At 43.6% G+C, this 21752-nt stretch overlaps 1 protein-coding gene across 4 annotated transcripts in view; it reads right to left on the reverse strand.

The window, feature by feature from the left end:
- LOC132094980 (unconventional myosin-XVI-like) overlaps nt 1–21752 on the reverse strand; it is a 250673-nt gene that overhangs the window by 69271 nt on the left and 159650 nt on the right. For all 4 annotated transcript variants that reach the window (XM_059499687.1, XM_059499688.1, XM_059499686.1 and 1 more), the window contains exons 22-26: nt 12145–12297; nt 10315–10515; nt 10040–10115; nt 8957–9129; nt 3140–3220 (exon numbers count right to left, since the gene is read on the reverse strand). In XM_059499687.1, coding sequence (XP_059355670.1) covers nt 3140–3220; nt 8957–9129; nt 10040–10115; nt 10315–10515; nt 12145–12297 — 684 coding nt within the window. The remainder of the gene's footprint in view (nt 1–3139; nt 3221–8956; nt 9130–10039; nt 10116–10314; nt 10516–12144; nt 12298–21752) is intronic.

Here is a 21752-nt window from a genome sequence, read left to right on the forward strand (position 1 = left end):
ATTGCAAAAGACGCTGAAACAGTCACAATCTCTGGAACTGAAACAGCGGCGCGCTTAGGTGAGAGCCCGGCCACAGCGGAACTCGTACACCGGCGCTTCGATGAAGCAGCCATCGTGTGTAGTGCAGACGCAGCGTCATGCAGCATGCATAGATGGCTTTCCTAGGATGGCTTCGGGGCTCCCGGCCTCACCGTAATCCTCTGCCGCAGTCTCCGCGGCGCGGGGCGACGGCCGGTAGAGCGAGACGGGGGTCTCGAGCTGCGTTGCTGAAGCTGTTGTGATAACGGCTTTTGTGTGCAGGCAAGCGGGCAACTGTGCAGGCTTGCACGTTGCAGAAAACGCTGAGACAGTCACAATTCCTGGAACTGAAACAGCGGCGTGCTTGGGTGAGAGCTCGGCCACAGCGGAACTCGTACACCTGCGCTTCGATGAAGCAGCAAAATAAATTTAAGACTCATATACGTACAAGCGGAGCATAAAATTATGTAGCATGCACTGTACAAATACCATAGCATAAGTATAAAAGCTGACATTTTTAATAAGCCAAAATGCAAGGGAAGTATTTTAAATGACTGATGGAAATCTGCATACCTTTCTGCGGGGCCCTGCACATGCAGACTCCATGTGTGCACTGTACTTACGAGGCACAAACCGAAAAAAGCTGGCTCTGAATGATGATGTCATAGGCCAAGGAGCCTGTGCTGAGTCAGTACGGCCCGCAATGAGCCTGACATCATCATGTGACATTATCTTATCCCACAGAAAAGAGATGGGGAAAGACGGCGCCGCAGGCCGTAATACATACAACCACTCATTCAAAGGAATAAACAAAAACAGCTGCCAATTACAACCATTCCATCTTTCCGTGAGGGCGAATGCTAATGAAAAACACATTAGACTAGATGTTATTTATTATTGTTGAAGGATTTCATATCTCTTCTACTGCTCTCGTCTGTGAGCTATTGAGGCGTGGATAAATAACGTCTGTGTTTGTCTGAGCGGCATGTATTGAATGTGCTTTATGATGTAATCAGCCCTGAACAGAGAGGACAGATTAGAGAGGAACACTGTGTGCTCTTCTCATAAACCCCTGCACAACCCCGTACATATCGTGGTGCAGAAATCAGGTCATGCAGTGTAGAACGTGTGAACATAAGCACATTCTGTACATATAAGTACCTGCATACCACTAGCATGAGAATGAGGTCAGGACGCAAGCGAGATGACACCTGCATGTGTGCAAGAATGTGACATTACTTTAATAGATGGGTTTGTTACAAAGAGCCAATGGCAGTGGTGGAAAAGGAGCAGTGTGTGAGTGTAGGGATGTGAATCGATGGGAAATGAATGATTTTCTGTAAGCTTCTGTATTCTTCACTCAATGTGGACAGGTAAATATGCTATATGTGTGTGATATCTGGTCACACTTGATGTTAAGGTCCAATTCTCATCATTAACTTTTAACTTTTGCCTCAAACTACTAATTTGCTTCTTATTAATAGTTAGTAAGGTAGTTGTTAATTTTAGGTATTGGGTAGGTTTAGGGATGTAGAATGTGGTCATGCAGAATATGTGCTTTATATGTAGGGCTAAGTGATTTTAAATAACAATGATACAAAATTTGAAATAAACTGGGATAAGGAATTTTATTTTATTTTTTTTTAGCTAAGAATACAAGTCAGTCTACTGTCTCTGGCATGAAACTATGTTCCCACTGCCACTAAAAACCCTTTCAGAAGGGGAGATATTTGTTGAAGCACATAGGTATTTCTTTTATATATATATATATATATATGTTTCTCTATTCACACATCAGCTAATGAGTTAGAGCATTTATACAGCCATCACAATCGTCAACAATACAGTCGAGATCTCATGACAGAACACAGACCGGTGTCCTGACATTTTATCCTACCTGTGTCTATGTAATAGCAAAGCTCTGATTCAGGGATTTAATATCTCTTGAACTCTTGAAATCTGGCAACCGCACTCATGAGAGTTTGCGTAGTAGAGGAGTGTAGACCAGTTGGAAGGAACATGTTCCATTTTTTGCACGTTTGGCGAGTTCTTTTGGGAAAGTATGCTTGAATTAGAAATTTTCTTATTTTACATCGTCGTCAAAATTATTCCGATATTATCGCTAATATTCGATATATCGCTCAGCCCTATTTATATGTAGTAATAAACAACCAATATGTTATTAATAGACATGCTAATAAGCAACTAGTTAATAGTGAAAATTGATACAGTCACTAAAGTGGTACCATGTGTGCGTGTGTGTGGTCCCTCAGTCCCTTATGCTCACCAGTGTTGCATTAAACAGTAAAAAATAAAGAAATACAATAAAATGATTAACAAACAACTAAACTGTGTTCTATTTTAATTCATTTTAACATCTCATTTATTCTGAGCTAAATTTACAGCATCATTACTCCAGTCTTCAGTGTCACATGATCCTTCAGAAATCATTCTAATATTATAATAATACACACACACACACACACACACACACACACACACACATACACACATATATATATACACATACAAACACACACACACACACACACACACACACACAAACGTATGTTAAAACATTAATGTATATTAATACTCAACCCAAACTTTAGAACAATACTATATATATATTCACATTCATTTAAAAAAATCTTAATAAACTAAACTGGCATCTCTAGATGTCAGATAATGGTGTGTTGAATCCGGCAGTGAGCTGTTCTCTCTCACAGTAACAGTGAGTCTTCTGTTTATTCATTCAGCATCCACAACCATCCACAATTACCCAAACTAATCACTAAAACATTAACACCCCAAAATCCTTCCTCCCCACTAACCACTGGGCCTATGAGACTGACACAACACTACAACACTTCTTATAAAGCCTGTTGTACAAACCACACATACAGATGTTTTTAAGACGTCTTCCTTGCAAATCTGTAATGTTTAGATGTCAGACAACTTTTGGGTTTTCGGTGAGCCTGCAGGCTTTTTTGGGAGATCCAACACATCTGGAAACAGGAAGTTGAATCCACAGAGCACAACGAGCACAATGAGCATCTGGATGGGCCGGGTTGGCTCAGGTCAGGTTTGGGAGCTGACAGTGGTTTTTAAGTGGACTTACCCTGAGCTGCACTGCCACAGTGACCGGTCCACAACGCTCCAGTCTCTGCAGGAAAGACGTCCCTCCCTTCTTCTTCAGGAGCTGCAGAGTGGTGGGAAAGTACATTGTTAGGATTGTTAATTAAAGAAATAAATACATAAATAAATGTGTACATTTTGTATCTTTTTATTTCAATATTTTTACTGTTCCGCCCCCTGGCATCAAACTAAAATTTCAAAGCCTCATGGCTTTAGTGTTAGTGAGGCTACTGTATATCAGGAGAGAGTGGAGAGGGGAAGGAGGAGATGTGCTTTAGATGTGACTGTTCATCTTCATGCCCTTTTAAGATGATGTTGGCATGGCAACAGAGTTGTACGAGAGCTATGAATGGATCATGCAAGTGTAAACAAACAAAAACACAAATACACAGTGATCTACACACAGATTTCAGATTTTTTTCACCCAAATAGGAAATACTGACCAACAATATTTCAGCTAAAGGTTTACTGTGTTTATGCTTTTCCTTTGTCAACAGGTCATCCTGATAACCCTGATGCAGTACTTCCCCCTCCTTGAATCTCTACATGGATTGTATTTAAGTCACTGATGGAAAATAAGTTCAAATGCTCTAATGGATGTAAGTCACTACTATAAAAGCATCAAATTTAATTTGAACAAAAGGTGATTCAGGAACTGGAAAGTTGCAGACATCGTAGTTCTTCAATATGATCATTGTGTCCTTTTAACCCTGGAGGGGGTCTGTTCTGGGAAATAACACACAGTAAATCATTCTAGATTGAGGTGGTGATTTAATGATAGTTTGCCTATGATTGCATGTCTGATTTCTTGTCTTGATTCGTTTGACTCATGCAGCTTTCATTCTCTGTTTTAGTCCGTTTTTTTTTTTTTTTCATGAACAAAGTGTTCAAAAGAACAGCCTTTACTTTAATTAGAAATTATTTGTATATGGATCAAAGACAAAAAACAACATTATAGGTTTGATGCAGCTTATGTTGTCCCTCTTGTACATTAGAATATGTCCATGTGACGAGTGGGGCGGGGCCGAGGGACATGGGAGCGAGGCCGGGGGAGTGATTGGAGATGAACTACACCTGTTCGTCCCACCGGTCTCGAGGCCCATGGAGGAGATGGAAGGATATAAAACTGGAGCGACGACAGTGAAGGACGAGAGAGGACCAGGCCTGGGCTTTTAGTTGTGTTTTGGGTTTTATTTTATGCGCACCAGTCGTCCGTGAGGGGCTGGTGCGCTGTTTTGTGTTTATTTTGTTATTAAAATGTTTTTGATTGTCCGCCGGTTCCCGCCTCCTTCTTCCGGATGAATATGAAGGTTGATATCATTACAGTGGTGCCGAAGCCCGGGAGAAGGAGGGACGCGCTGCTGAAGATCCCTCGCCGCTGTGGTGAATCCGCGGTGCCATCGAGCTGGCGAGGAGTGTGCCGCCATGGACGCTCGAGGCGGTGGACTGGAGCGAGTTGCCGGGGACGGGCGAGCTCGCTACCGGCCGCCCACGATGTGGAGAGACGGCTGCCGTCCGTGAGGGAGCGGAGGAGTCGGCGCCGTTCGCCAGGTGGCCGGAGCCTGCTGCCTCCGCCGGAACGGGGAGGAGCAGGGAACGGGGGACTCCTGCCGGCTGCCCAAAACCGGAGGAGCCGTCGCCGTCCACCGGGCGGCGGAGGAGTGTCGTGCCGTCCGCCGAGGGCCGTCCAGTGCCACCGCCAGGCACCGCGGAGGAGATCACCCAGCTGGTGGAGGGCCGAGCAGCGGTGCGTCTGGGAACCGGAATTTTTTTTTTTTTTTTTTTTCCTCTCTCCCCTCTCTCGTCTCTGTCGCTCCTCCTTCCATCTCCTTTTCTCTCGCCTCGCCTGTCCTACCCCCAGGTTCCCGCAGGTCCCCGGGAGCGGCCCCCCCGGAGGGAGGGGGGGGGGGAGTAGAGCGCAGTCTCGGGAGTACCCCCCGGCCTGCGAGGGGCGATGGGGGTATGTGACGAGTGGGGCGGGGCCGAGGGACATGGGAGCGAGGCCGGGGGAGTGATTGGAGATGAACTGCACCTGTTCGTCCCACCGGTCTCGAGGCCCATGGAGGAGATGGAAGGATATAAAACTGGAGCGACGACAGTGAAGGACGAGAGAGGACCAGGCCTGGGCTTTTAGTTGTGTTTTGGGTTTTATTTTATGCGCACCAGTCGTCCGTGAGGGGCTGGTGCGCTGTTTTGTGTTTATTTTGTTATTAAAATGTTTTTGATTGTCCGCCGGTTCCCGCCTCCTTCTTCCGGATGAATATGAAGGTTTTATCATTACAGTCCAGTTTATTTATTTATTTTCTAAGAAAAAAAAAATGACTCATACATTTTTACCATTATTTATAGAAAATACCCACTAAAATATCATTCAGTTTAACATTAGTTCACATACTAAGAAATCTTGTAAGGCATATTTAGAACAAGAATTGTTAAATGCCATTAAAAGGCTCTATTTAAGGATCACAGTGCAGCCTGAAAAAAATAAAATAAATAAAATTTGATTTTAATTCTTAATATTTACCACACTTTGGCTACAATAAGGTAATCATTGAAAATTTAATACAATTTAGTAAGACCACTTTTTTATTTTATTATTTTTAGTTTTATCTTTTTCATTATTTAAATAATTACAAGTTGGAATACCTGTTGTTTAATCTGTGCGAGTCTGACAGCAGCCAGTGCTCTACACAGTGATCTGATCTCATCATCATCAGTCTGTCTGGAATAACATGAAGAAACAGAACAAACTGAGTCAGACTCAATCCAGAACAACTGTAGCAATGTCTCTAAAACACTTCAAGAAACCTGCCTGCAAAAATACCATTAAAAAAAACTATGCGCAAGTGCACCTAAGACAAAAGCTTTTTGGCAGCGGCTATTTGCACTAAGTGTAAATAGCAATAGAGGCTTTTTACAATAAGTGCAAATAACTATATAGATTATATTTACACTCTTAAAATTGTAATACTTATTGCAAATAGTGGCCATTATCTGTACCTCAGTGTTGTATTACATTGTAAAACAGTACGCGAAATTAACTTACTGAGTGTAAATTGTAATTTTTTAAGTCAAATGAATAAATGTATGCCACCTTATTGGGACAATAAAGCCCTCCCTAAACCTATTCTGACCCTACCCGATACTTTATTTTCAACTCTATGATTAGATTCTTCATTTTCATTGAAAATAAATGCTTTTCTGATGTGATTTGAAATTTGAAATGGGAGAAAAAAGTTTGCCAAAAGGCATATTGGAACCCAGGTCTACCGCGTCAAAATGACCATCACACATTTTACCATCTGCGCCCACTGGAGCTCAGAACTATTGGCTGTCTTTTGTAGTGTTGATTAGCTGAATCACACGTTGGTGGGTGGAGTTAGTGTAAATAGCTTCAGCCAACAAGGCGGGCTATTTGCACTTAGTGTAAATAGACACAACAAAGCTTTTTTTAACGCATTGTCACACCAAATGCTGTTTTAATTTAGTTAATAGAAGTGAATTAAGAAAATCTATTTATTATTATTATTTTTGACGGCATCCTCACTTTATAGCATTTTAACACAAGTGCCTAAAACTTTGCACAGTACTGTAGCTTTGCAGGTTTCTTGAAGTGTTTTGGAGACATTGCTACAGTTGTTCTGGATTGAGTCCGTCTCAGTTTGTTCTGTTTCTTCATGTTATTCCAGACAGACTGATGATGATCAGATCAGATCTCTGTGTGGAGCACTGACTGTTGTCAGACTCCTTGTGCAAACTAAAATCTGTTGGTGATGTTGGTGAAAATACTAGAAAAAAATACTTTTGCACTGTACTGTACAGTAATGAATCATAATCAAAATCATAGTAATAATAACCATAACAACAACAATGACAATAATCAGAGCAATTAGAGAGACAGAGAGTGTAACTATGTTGGGGTGAGTGTTGTTTTCAGTACAGCTGGTGTCATAATCAAAATATTTTCCCAAGTGTCATATTAAAGCAATTAAAGGTGATATAATATTGTTTTAAAACAAACACAGTTCAAACTGTGCAGTGTAAAAAGGGACAATTTGTTTTTTCTTAGTCAAACAGCTGTTCTGGTGGAAAAAAGGGGCAGACGCTGATGACACAACTCAGTCATTTAGCTGCTCAGTAGGAAAGAAAATGATTATATTTCACAGCAAACTGCTGCTTTAAATCAAAACCTCTTCAGGGCGTCCTGATTCCCAGAAAACGCCACCACTACACCAAATCTACTCATTCTCTGGACACACAACAAAAGAAAGAAAAATAAAATCTGGTGCTACATTTTCATCTAATTTCACTCATCAAAGGGCAAACCAGACTAACCAAACCACTCATTTGTAATTTTCTGTTTCAGGCCACAGCAGGATCTCATCATGTTACTTCATATTACTGTCCCAGTCACTCAATGGGAACTGAACCACTGCTTATGTAAGAGGGTATGTGGGTAACTAGGGGTGCCAGCGGCTCATGAACTGGGTGTCTTACATAAGACTGAGCCAACCCCCCACACACCCACACACCACAGCACTGACCTGAGGAGAAGGAAAGGAGAGATGGCATATATGAATAAAAGACAGAGAAAGCAACTGAAAGAAAGACAGAATGGAAGAAAGTGGTGGATAAATGTAATGACTGACCTTAAAACATGGGACTGAATTAATAAAACGTGGCCAGAAATTAATAAGGTAATTAAACAAAGAAAGTTACTGAACCACGTATGCATGAGTTTTTTTTCCCTAAACAAGCAAATCATTTGGACAGCTCTTTTTTTTTTCTACACAATACAGTATGATTGGATGTGACACATGCAAGACTATTTATTACACACAAACACAAACACATGACCAAACAACGCATTCAAAATGATTGTTTATTTCTACTGTTGAATGTTCCAAGCATTCTTGAATGTTTGTTATAATCAAACACGTCATATTAAATCCAATGCTGATTTTTTTTTTTTTATAATGAATGTAAGTTGTTTTTTGGTATGTACATTTTTTCACAAAAAATTAATACATTAAATAAATAGTTTAATAAAAATATTTTTTCTTTTTTTTTGTTATTGTTGCTGCTTACTATAATATATATATATATATATATATATGTTGTTTTTTTTTTTTTTTACACACACACATATACACACACACACACACGCACATATATATATATATATATATATATATATATATATATATATATATATATATATATATATATATATATATATATATATATATATATATATATATATAGGCCTTTAAAATTAGGTTCCTCAGGTGCATTACTATTTTTGTTGCTTAAAAAAATATTGTCATAATAAAAGAAAAACTAAGAAATAAGCAAGCAAACAAACAAATAATTAAATAAATATGAATTACTTATTTTTTTGTTGTTTTTACTAAATACATTTTCTACATTGTATTAAATCGTATTATATAAACATATTATTAAAAACAAGTTATGAAAAAGTTGCTTAAATATAAATAAAAATAATTTATAATTAAAGTTTATTAGCAAAAAATACACACAATTTTATTGTGCTTTAAATACAAAACACAATGAAAAAAACACTAATAAAAATGAGAAAAATTATATAAAATATAAAATACATCAAATGTATATAAAATGTGTGTGTAATATATATATATATATATATATATATATATAAAATTTTTATATAAAAAGATATGTATTTAAATCAAACAAACAAATACAAATTTTATTACAATAAAGTTGTTAAAAATGTAATTAGTGCCAAAAGGCTGTGGAGGTTCCACTGTTTAGATACCTTGTTCAGTTCCACATATTTCTTGGCGTCTCTGGCAGGATTAAGCGTAGTGCTCTTGTTAAGCAAAGTGCCTTTGGGCCCACGGAGCTTCAGTCGCTGGTGGTGGGGAACCAATGAGCCCGTCTGAGTCAGCTTACACTGGAACATTTGATGGATGAGCACGTTCTCACTTGCTGCTCAGGGGGGGGGAGAAAAAATGGAGACAGAAAAATAAACACAAGGCTACCCCCGTTTGGAGCTTAATAACGGCAGGCGCCAGAGCTAATTGTCTCCCTTCATTTACACCACCCCCCACGGACACTCTCACAAACAACATAACAGCCCCCATTCAAATCTCTCCATGTGCACACGCTCCTGCCCCATGTTAACCTCTGACCTGCTTAATGTGGGGAGAAGAGGAGCTGTATAGAGGAACGCTAAACGTATATGAAATGCACTGCAGCAGGTACAAATGCTAAGATCAGAGTTCACATGTCCAACACTGGGGAGAAACTATTTCAGTAGCAACACTGCTAACGAACCACATAAGTAAAAATTTTATTTGAACATTATACATTTTGTCCCACATACAACGCTTTTTATATGAAGCGCACAAAAGATTTGACTCACTGATTTTAACAGTATAGAGTAAGAATGTTGGGAAACTATAAACTAATATACTAATAAGTGGTGCACAAACAAATATTGGATAACATAATCCATTTGTAATTACACTAAATTATGTTTAACAGTACTTTTAGTGTTACAACGTGTTCTATTACTCAACATTTCTCAAATTGTTCAACATCTTGGGTGGATATTATTCACTCAAGCCAATGTATTGTGGGAATGCATTTACTGCAAAGAATACATGATAAGGAAGAATTTTAAAGGCAGGCTTTTGGCAGCATTCTGGTGTCAGAAATGCAAACCCCAATCTTTGTATGGTAGTGAATGAATAAGTGATCTCCTGTAATTTCCTTTTCTTTTATTACAGTAACAATAACTATAGTAACTAAGCTATTTTAATGGGAACTACTGTTACCATGGTGAGTTTTTTGCCCATATAGAGAATGACTAGAACACACAACTCCCAATCCTTACTTTTCATAACAAACAAGATGTTTTGGGGGAGAACATCCTTGTTCTTGTCCAGTGAGCCGGTCAGGTCATAGGTCACCTGCAATAAGGACACACAAACACACATGAGTTCAGCGCTAATAATAGCCCTCACTCTCAGCATGACAGTACGTTGACTCTCCAGAGGGCTTCTCGGAAACCTGTGACCAGGGCTCGTGTTTGTGAGTGAGCCTCCTGCTGAGCACATGACCGTGAACTCAGCATGTGCATGTGCAAACTCGCAATTTCCCATAACCCACCTTGCCAGCGTAGTGAGTGACGGTAAACGATGGCCCCTGGTCTTTGGGTGGGGGGTTCCCATTGCCATCCTTGGTCGTGAGGGAGATGACGTCCAAACTGGAAGAATCCAGCTGTATCTGCAGTCGCTTATAAAGGTTGACTTCACATGGCCTGAGGGACTGACTCTCCTCATCAATGATACACAGCACACCCTGAGGCTTCTGTAACACACACACAGTTACACTGAAGGCTTTAGCTGCAAAATAAGGAAGGAATAATGTACAGTAAGATAGTCAATTCCACAAATTAAACTGGGCAAACTAGCCCATTGTTTTAGTTAGAAGTGGGGTTTTTTATGATAATAACCAGATAAGTGTACATTTTATAGCATAAAATTATTCTATTATGTGAGAAAAGACTTGAAACTAACACAGCTATGTAGGAAACCTGTTGGACAACATTCAATCAATCAATCAATCAATCAATCAATCAATTAAATCATCATGTCGTTCCAAACCCATAAGACCTTCATTCATCTTCAGAACACAAATGAAGATATTTTTGATGAAATCCGAGAGCTTTCTGACTCTGCATAAACAGTAACGCAACTGACATGTTCAAGGCCCAGAAAGCTAGTAAGAAAATTGTTAAAATAGTAATTTTAGTAATTTAAAAACTATAGTAAAACTGTAATTTTATGAATCTACGAGAATACTTTTGGTGTGCAAAGAAAACAAAAATAACTTTATTCAACTATTTCTTCTCTTTCATGTTCCTGTCTAGTATGCAGGGTAAGAAAGCTCATAAAAAATATCTTAATTTGTGTTCTGAAGATGAACAAAGGTTTTACAGGTTTATAACGACATGAGTGAAGTGAAGTGAAGTGACATTCAGCCAAGTATGGTGACCCATACTCAGAATTTGTGCTCTGCATTTAACCCATCCGAAATGCACACACACAGAGCAGTGAACACACACACACACACACTGTGAGCACACACCCGGAGCAGTGGGCAGCCATTTATGCTGCGGCGCCCGGGGAGCAGTTGGGGGTTCGATGCCTTGCTCAAGGGCACCTAAGTCGTGGTATTGAAGGTGGAGAGAGAACTGTACATGCACTCCCCCCACCCACAATTCCTGCCAGCCCGGGACTCGAACTCACAACCTTTCAATTGGGAGTCCGACTCTCTAACCATTAGGCCACGACTTCCCAGAGTGTGTAGTTAATGACAGAATTTTCATTTCCGGGTGCACTATCCCTTGACACATCCATGTGGCATGACATTATGAGTATGATTCGCTATTATAGCATGTTGTGTAGTATTTAATATTTTATTATGAAAGAACATTCAACATTGCACTGGTATGCCAAAAAAAATAAAAAATAAAATGCAGCAGACTTGGTGGGGCTGTTTATAAAGGATGTGTGAAGGTCATAAAACACATTCAAATGTGCACAGAATAATACATGTAGTGAAGTCCACCACAAATGTGTGTGTGGCACGGGAAAACATGCCTCTGTGTGTACAATGCTGTGTCACTTGGTCTTGACCAAATGGAGAAGTCATTTCGTGACTCATAAAATGGTCACATCTGACAAACGGCTAATAGAGTCATAGTCTAAAAGATGGGCTTTATCACATCTTTGTGACACCTAAGGGAATTCTTTATAAAACAGTCAGTGAGGACATCCGTTATTGAGTCAGTAAATGAAGAGACGGCAATTAAAGAGCTAACAGAGGGGCTCTTGTACAGGGTCAACAGCTTCAGGGTCAGGAAAAAAGCTTTCCAACTTCTTTCCTCTCCCTCGCTCCCGCCACAGCTCTTGGAAATCCGCTCCAACTGCATACCTGGAAGAAGAAGTCCAGCACTGATGTCTGGTTGCCGAGGGAGCGTAACGTCTCCATGGCAACCCCCTCCTGCAGACATTCCTGCTGCTCCTGCTGGAAGAGCACGTCTGCGGTGAACTGCCTGATCCGCTCATTCACAATGTTCACGCACAGCTACAGACACAAAAACACAAAAGCCTTTGTTAAGCCACAGCACAGCATTAAGATGTCCATCTTACTTATTAACAGAGTACTCTTTCACTGACCCACTGAGCAATCAGTTCATTTTTCACATTCGTACATCTTTGTTGACCTTTGGTCAAGAATAATAATTCTCATTAAACTCATAAATAGTTGATTCAGCCATATTGGGCAAGTTACTCTATACTATCAAGCTTATATGAATAATAAAAAAAAAAATATATATATATATATATATAAAACGGTTTATTTTTCCTCAATTCTTATTGGTCAGCAGCTGTGTTTTATTCACGATACAGCACAGCTATGACCGCTTTACCCAACAGTTCTGTGTATCACTGAGCAACACCCTTAGCAACTTAAACAATCAATAGCCCATTCACACTGAGATTCCGGATAAAACACAGGTAATGTGTCCCAGCTATTGTTCCTGGATTGTTAAATTTTGGTTCATTCACACTGTCAGTGATTTCCCGGAATATGTGTTTGCGTTCACACCGAGCGGCAACCTCCCGCTCTCTCACGTGAAGCCAATAAGGAAGTGACTAAAACTGCAATTCATTAACTGGCCGCTTGAGGCTGGCTGCAAAAGGAAGTCAGTCCAATAGACTCCCCATGTTAAAATGCCCAACTTTACAACAGAAAAAAACATGTTTACAGCCGGGTGCAAACAATTAATTTGGTCTATATAGTGAATTTTGCCCGTCATGAGAACTGTGAGGGGGGTGAATTTTTTTATAACTCATCCATTTAAATTATATTAAGGCTTCAATTTCTGCATAATTAAGGGAGTGGCCACTTGAGTGACAGGTGGATTGCCGCTGCTGTCACCGCCGTCCAGCAACCTGCTCCCGCCTTTTTGCCCATTTTCGATTGTTCAGGAGAATCACACGGTGACGCGCTGCCAAGATGGCGACGGCCCACTCTGCACACTTTAATCAGATCAGAATCAGAATCAGAATGAGGTTTATTGCCAGGTATGTTCACATATACAAGGAATTTGTTTTAGTGACAGAAGCTCCGCAGTGCAACATAATGACAGCGACAGAACAAAAAACACAATAAGGAATAAAAAATACAAAAAATACAAATAGGTAGGTAAGGAATGACAATATACAAATTGACAATGTATGGCAGGTATATTACAATGAGCAGTTATGTATGTACAGGTATATTATGTGCAAAACATTTAAGTGTACGCTAAGTATGTGTGTTAGATAAATAAGTGTATGTTTATATAAATATAAATAGTGTAGTGTGTTCCACAGTTATTATCAGCTGTTCATAAGATGGATTGCCTGAGGGAAGAAACTGTTCCTGTGTCTGGTTGTTCTGGTGTTCAGAGACTACCCTCTGTAGTCTTCTGAAGTCAGATTTAGAAGCTGAGCTGAACCAGACAGTTACTGAAGTGCAGAGGATGGATTCGATGATGGTGGAGTAGAACTGTTTCCTGTGGCAGGTTAAACTTCCTCAGCTGGCGACTGCTGGGCCTTTTTCACAATGGAGTCAATGTGAATGTCCCACTTCAGGTCCTGAGAGATAGTGGTGCCCAGGAACCTGAATGACTCCACTGCAGCCACAGTGCTGTTCATGATGGTGAGTGGGGGGAGTGCAGGGGGGTTTCTCCTGAAGTCCATGATCATCTCCAATGTTTTGAGCGTGGTAAGCTCCAGGTTGTTGAGAGTGCACCAGACAGCCATATATATATATATATATATATATATATATATATATATATATATATATATATATATATATATATATATATATATATATATCAATTCACACAATTCACATAAATATATATATATATATATATATATATATATATATATATATATAATTATAATTTTTTTTGTATGATATGAAATCAAAACAATGAACAAATGTTGTGTTTGTGGACTAAACAGATGCGGATCAGTAGCGGACTGCAAACACGGCCTGTGTGAATTGAAAGCACAATGGGTCCGTGCAGCGGACTGCATATGCAGTGCAGGCAGATTATGCATATATAATATCCATTTTATGCAAGTGCTGTCGGGCTAAAATTGACGCCAAAGGCGGCAACACGAGCAATTTTCTCCAGCACCTTAGCCGCAAGCACGTCTTGGAATATCAACCAGCAGAAAATGCATTGTACACCTGATTATGCATGAAACAAAAAAAATAAAAACGTCATAAACCGGAAAACGTACTCGGTTACTAACGTAACCTCGGTTCTCTCTAGAAGAGGGAACGAGTACTGCGTCTTAGCTAAGACGCTACGGGAAAAGTCTCTTTTCACGAAATAATGAAGCAAAAAATTATCCTTAATTTTGAATTTTTGTAAAGTGCATTTACAGCAGTACACAGCAATAGGCGAGACGGCTCGCTCGCTCATTGGCTGCTCTGCAGCAAGTGCACAGCCTATCGAGCGCAGGCTGATGCAATATCAGACCAATTAGGACGCTTCGCGCCCATCACGCCACTTCCCGCCGAAATGGGTGTAGCCCAACCCTATAAAAGGAGCTCGAAAAGGCTGACTCACCTGATTTATTTCATCGCTGAAGCGAACCAGAGTGAATCGTACCCACGGCAGAGAACGCAGTACTTGTTCCCTCTTCTAGAGAGAACCGAGGTTACGTTAGTAACCGAGTACGTTCTCTTACGAGAGTTCTCTCGTACTGCGTCTTAGCTAAGACGCTACGGGAACCCCATGTAAAACGCCGTGCGCGCAGGGATCACACACCAATAAACCTGAAGCAACGCCCAGGATTTACAGTGCACAGTCACCCGAGGGACTCACAGAGTGCCCAGGACAGGAGAGGGGGGAAGCCCTCCGTCCCATATCTAGCAGCACCCGTAGATGCGGCAATACAATCATCACACAGTCGAGGCAAGGCCTGACCAATGTGGCAATGCGGGTCTTACGTAATACTCAGAATTCTCAGAATTCCCATCAGGGCCCTGATTCGGCTATACCGACAGCAGCCTCGCTTGCAAGGTGGGAACCTCCAGGTTATAAAACCTGATAAATGTAGACGGCGAGGCCCAACCTGCCACCATACATATATCCTGCAAGGAGATCCCAGTAGACCACGCCCACGACGAGGCGACGCCTCTTGTGGAGTGTGCTCTGACAACCAGTGGGCACTGAAGGCCCTTGGAAGCGTAAGCTAACGCTATGGCGTCAACTATCCATCTGGATAGAGTCTGTCTCGAAACAGCCATTCCCTTGGAACGTCCACTGAACGAGACAAACAGCTGCTCAGTCTGTCGAAAGACAGCGGAGCGAGACACATAAGCTCTTAAAACCCTAACAGGGCAAGGAAAACTCGAGTCTCCATCCTCTCCTGACACCGACAGGGCAGACAGGGCAATAACCTGAGCCCGAAACGGCGTGTTGAGGGATTTTGGCACATAACCGTGCCTAGGTTTGAGTATGACCCTTGAGTCATTAGGCCCAAACTCCAAGCACGACTGGCTCACCGAGAGCGCGTGCAGGTCACCCACACGCTTCACTGAAGCGAGAGCCAACAAGAATACCGTCTTGAACGACAGATGCTGGAGGCTAATCGATTGGATAGGCTCAAAAGGGGGACCCTTCATGGCCTCCAAAACCGTCGCGAGGTCCCATTTAGGGACTGACGGAGATCTGGGAGGATTCAGCCTCCTAGCTCCTCTAAGGAAGCGGATGACCAAATCGTTCCTTCCTATTGACTGACCGAGCGATGTTTCAGAAAACGCTGCGATGGCCGCCACATAAACTTTGAGCGTTGATGGAGCTCTGCCCTTATCCAACAGCTCTTGCAGGAAGGAGAGAACCTCCGTCACCTCACAACTAAGGGGTGAACATCCCCGAGCTGTACACCAGCTGGAGAACACCGACCACTTCGAGGCATACAGCCGTCGCGTCGACGGAGCCCTAGCCTGAGTGATGGTATTTAGCACTCCCACTAAGAGATCCGTGGGTAACCGTTGAGCGCCCACACATGGAGGGACCACAACTCCAGTTGAGGGTGCCAAATCGAGCCCCTGGCCTGCGAGAGGAGGTCCCTCCTCCACGGCACTGGCCACGGGGCGATGTCTGCTAACCGCATCAAATCTGGGAACCATGGTTGGTTCTTCCAAAAAGGTGCTACAAGCAGTATTGAACATCTCGTTTCTCTCACCCGTTCTATCACCTGCGGAAGGAGGGAGACGGGAGGGAAAACATAAAGCGGGCAGCACGGCCATCTCCGTGACAGCGCGCTTTCGTTTTTGGAAAAGAACGAGGGGCAGTGAGCGTTTTCGTGGGACGCGAAGAGGTCCACCTCCGCCCTGTCAAATCTCTCCCACAACAGCCGGACTGTTTGCGGGTGTAGAGACCATTCGCCCGTGGGAATGTTGTTTCTGGACAGCCTGTCTGGACCCAGATTCTGTAGCCCAGGCACATGAACTGCCCTCAGCGAGCGCAAGTTGCACTGAGCCCAAACCAGGAGGCGTTCCGTCAGCCTGTACAGGTTTGGGGACCCGAGACCGCCCTGGCGATTTATGTAGGACACCAAAGACATGTTGTCCGAACGGACTAAGACGTGGTGGCCCTTGATTCGGGGACAAAAGCGCGTCAGCGCGTTCTCCACTGCCAGCATTTCCAGACAGTTGATATGTTGGAGCTTTTCCCGTTCTGACCACAGGCCAAAGGACGGTCTGCCCTCGAGCAGCGCTCCCCATCCCGAAGTGGAGGCGTCCGTCGACACCATCTTCACTTTCGAAGAAGTCCCCAGGCTTACACCTGATTGGTACCAGTCGTTTGCTGTCCAGGGTTTCAGGGCTGTAACGCAGCCTTGATTGACCTTGAGACGCAGATCTATTGACATGAACCAGTCTCCTCTGCGAATATGCACGAGGAGCTTCCTGGTCGTAAGCATTCTGAAACTGCGTTTCACCAATGCCTTGTTCAGCTGTCTTAGATCCAGTATGGGCCTGAAACCCCCGTCTCTCTTGGGCACCAGAAAATATCTGCTGTACAGCCCCCCCTCGCTTTGAGCTTGAGACACGGGCTCTACAGCCTCTTTGCTCAACAGTTTTGATATTTCGGCCCGAAGTAGGTGTGCTACTTCTGTTTTTACCGTGGTTTCGACGCGCGCTAAAAAGCGCGGAGGGCATCGAGAAAACTGTAGCGAGTAGCCTCTCTTTATAATGCCTGGCACCCAATCCGAAACCCCTGTAAGCGCTGACCATGCATCTGCATGAATGGCTAAGGGCTGGAGGCGAAGCGCGCTCTGTTGCCTGGGCAACGGCGGCGCTTTGGTGTGCTGTAACTTAGGGCGTCACGCCTGTGGCATTTGAGGCGGGGAGCGCGCTGATCACAGCGGGCAGATCGCTCCTCCTCGACCCCGTTCCGGCGCTTAACTGATCGAGGGAGGGCTAAGCGGGTCCCATGGGACTCGTGATGTCTGCGAGTAACTGTGGGCTGCAAATGTGCACATTTACTGCTTCTGACTCGCTGTCTGCCTGGGCAGAGCGTACGCGCACGGGTTTCGTTTTTACAGAAACCACGCGCCGTGTGTGACAGTGTTTGTGGGCACTGAGGAGTGGGCACGTTTACTATGTGGTGCGCGTGACCGATCTGAGTCGATCTTATAGGCGCGAGCCCTGTGTGCAGGGCTGTGCTTACATGTGGAGATGGGCACTGAGGAGTGGGCATCGTCACTACATTTATAGCACCATCGGCTGTGGCCGGAACACCAGAAATAACACTCTTTTCGGGAAATATCTGGGTAGCCGTGATAACGGCTTTTGTGTGCAGGCAAGCGGGCACTCGTGCAGGCTTGCGCATTGCAGAAGACACTGAGACAGTCACAATTCTTGGAACTGCAACAGCGGCGCGCTTGGGTGAGAGCTCGGCTGCAGCGGAACTCGTACACCGGCGCTTTCCTAGCAGTGTTAGGATGTTTTCGGGGCTTCTGGCTTCACCGTGATCCTCTGCCGTGGCTCCCGCGGCGCGGGGCGACGGCTGGAAGACCGAGAACTCAGCCATCAGCCACTCTCAGCCATCGTAGCGGAAGCCATAACCCGTCCCATGGCCTGTGCAGCGGACTTAGTAGCGCGGAGGGAGAGATCCGAAGCACTCCTCAGATCCGCGAGACAGATCGCTTCAGGTCCCATCTCATCCAGCTTGCGGAGGAGATCACCCTGGAAAATCTGCAGCGTGGCCATGGTGTGCAGCGCAGACGCAGCCTGCCCAGCAGCAGAGAAGATCCGTGCGAGCAGCGATGACGTCATGCGGCAGGCTTTGGATGGCAACGCCGCCTTAGTCCACCGTCCAGCAGATGGCGGGCAAAGGTGCGCTGCTATAGCCTGTTCCACCGGCGGAAGTGACAGGTAGCCTCTGTTTTTAGCATCGTCCAGTGTGGAGAATGCTGGTGAAACAGATGAACGAACTCTCGCCAAGAGTGGAGCGTTCCGAGCTTTCGCCACTTCTTCATGAAGCTCAGGAAGAAAGGGGGCGTGCTTTGAGCTGGGAGAAAAACGCTCATCCGGGAGAAAGCTACCATCCAGCCGGGAACGAGAAGGGGGGCTGGTGCAGACCACTCGAGGCCGAGGCTCGCCGCGGCCAGCGTGAGCACTCGCATCAGCTCTTTATCGATATCCGCTCGTCTGCTGGGCCTCTGAGCAGAAGGCGCGAGATCCACGGAGCTCGCCCAACCCTCACTGCCCGAAGCAAGAAGAGCACGTGTCCTCTTCCTCCGACGCGGCCCTGAGATCCACTTCCTCAGATGACGCGGCGGCAGACAGCGGACGCTGACCATCGGGAAGCGATGCAGGGAAGGCCGGTGAAGCGGAGGGAACCGGCGAGCTCGGCAGAGCTGGATGCGGTTCCGGTAGACGCTGCGAGCGGCGCTTTTTACGGCGCTGCGGATGATGCAGGCTTCGAGAAGCACGCCCGGCGAGTCCTCAGAGTCACCATAGGCATTAGCTCACAGTGAGGGCAGCCGCCGTCAGCGAGCGCGAGCGCTGCATGGTCCTCACCCAGGCAGGAGACGCAGAAGACGTGACGATCTCCTTCGCTGAGCGGGGGTCTGCACGAGCCACACGAGGGCATCTTTAAAAAGACGCAGCTCTTTCATGAGTGTGCGTCGCAGGGCGAACACACACAAGGATATAAAGGATATAGGCGCCAGCCAGCGCAGCAGGAACGGCAGTGGAAGGCGGCGAAGGCCAGCAGCTTCAGAATGGCTCGTCCCGCTGATATGCTTCTCAGGCGGCGCTTGCTTCCTCTGTGATCCAGCGATGCGTGAGCTTCGCTGAAGAGATGAAAAATCAGGTGAGTCGGCCTGCGCTCGATAGGCTGTGCACTTGCTGTAGAGCAGCCAATGAGCGAGCGAGCCGTCTCGCCTATTGCTGTGTACTGCTGCAAATGCGCTTTACAAAAATTCAAAATTAAGGATAATTTTTTGCTTCAGTATTTCGTGAAAAGAGACTTTTCCCATAGCGTCTTAGCTAAGACGCAGTACGAGAGAACTCTCGTAAGAGAACCGGTATAATTTTGAAAAAAAACGGTATATATATTTTTGGTCAAACCGCCCAGCACTAACTGAAAGCGAACGTACCACCCTCCCTGCAATCGCCGTCCAAAGCCACGCCTCCTGAACGCATTTATGCTCACAGACCAGAATACCAGAGACAACATTACTACATTAGGCTACATATGCGGTTCCCAATACCAGTCCATGTTCCGAAGTGAATTAAACCCCTGCTCAGGGAGTAGGGAGCAATGAACAAGGAGTATCGACTGAAACACAGTTCATTCACATAACTCGAGTTGGTCATCTGAATTGGGAGTGTTAACTAAGCGAGACATGTAAACTATGTGCCTGAGCAATGGAATTGGGAACCTTATAGCTCTGTCTGCACAGCATGCATGAATGAGCTAATGACGTATTCTGTCTGCGCGAACAGGGTGCGCAGAGGTATGCAGATACATATACGTTGACAGGCAGGTAGGAAATCTATTTAAAAAGCTCGAACTGAGCGTTTTGATTGGACGTACATTTCTTGGTCCTACACCTTCCACAGAATATATAAATACAGATAGATAAATTTAAACCCATTAACTTAATGATTGCTATAGGGATGTGAGGAGACTTTCAACCAGTATAACAAAACATTTTTCTGAAAACAATCACCTATTGCACCTTTAACTATCACTTAAACTGGCGAACAATGTCATGATAGAATGGTGCATAGTGAAGAGCTACCTGACCTCTGCTTCATTACAGTTTGCACATATTTTTTAGTCTCAACTGTTGATCTGCCTGCAAAACACCTGGTAAAAGAGTCACACAATAACGTGCATCATCACTACAACACAACCTTTAAGGCATTGCTTCTGGCTTCTGTTCACACAGAGCCCGGTCCGGGACAGACCCCGGCAATGTTACTAGGTCCCCAACCCGGGATTGATGCTGGAATCAATCCCGGGATGTGTTTGCGTTCACACAGAAGGCAATTCGGCAATTTTCTGGGACCAACATGCAGTGTGAAAGGGGCTAATAATATAGCGTTAAAAACTGTTCTGTGTATTATTTATTTCTGCAAAATCACCCTCTCATAAACGCTTCTCTTGCGGAGTTATGTTGATGTGTGTGTGCGTCTGTGTGGAAGCCCACAGTTTCCGAAGTAAGAAGGGAATATTACAGTATTTATTAGTCTTCTGTTTCAGTATGATTCTGTATGTCTATATGTCCATCAGTTTACGCTGTAATGACGCTTGCAAACCCAGACTGTGCTGCGATTCAGTGTGTTTTAAACTAAAAGACAGAAAACAGACGTTTTTTCATACTGAGAGATAAGCAGTTATCAGATATGTTGTGACACAGTGGATGATAATAGCTCCTATTCTCTGTTTTTATTTAAAGGTGCACTGTGTAATTTTTAGTGGCATCTAGCGGTAAGGTTGCCAATTGCAACTAACGGTCCCCCGCTCACCCGTCCCTTTAGAGAAGCTATGGTGGCCGACACAGGTAAAGATGTCGTCAGTAAAAACAGCAGAGAGCAATGAGATTTCTTTACAAAGGTAAATCAAGGAACTATATTTACTTAATTATTTAATAAATCAATGTTATTGCGAATGTTAATGTACTTGTTCATCATTGTGTCATTTTTTTATTCACAAGAAACATCAAAGTGACTAAATGCGCTCTATAGAGCAGTTTGTCCGTTTAGAGCTACTGTACAAACATGATGGCAACTTCCATTTAAGGGGACCTGCGGTGTTTGTAGATATAAATAGCTCAATCTAAGGTAATAAAAACATAACGGTTCATTAAGAAAGGTCTTTATACACCTCTGAAAACATAGTTTTATATATGTGTATTAAATTGCATTTGTAAATAGATCATTGTAAATATTATACATTGCACCTTTAAGATCTGGGTCTGGGAACAGAGTCAAACTTAAACACC

The sequence above is a fragment of the Carassius carassius genome, chromosome 19 (assembly GCF_963082965.1).
Source record: "Carassius carassius chromosome 19, fCarCar2.1, whole genome shotgun sequence".
NCBI classification, from domain to species: Eukaryota; Metazoa; Chordata; class Actinopteri; order Cypriniformes; family Cyprinidae; genus Carassius; species Carassius carassius.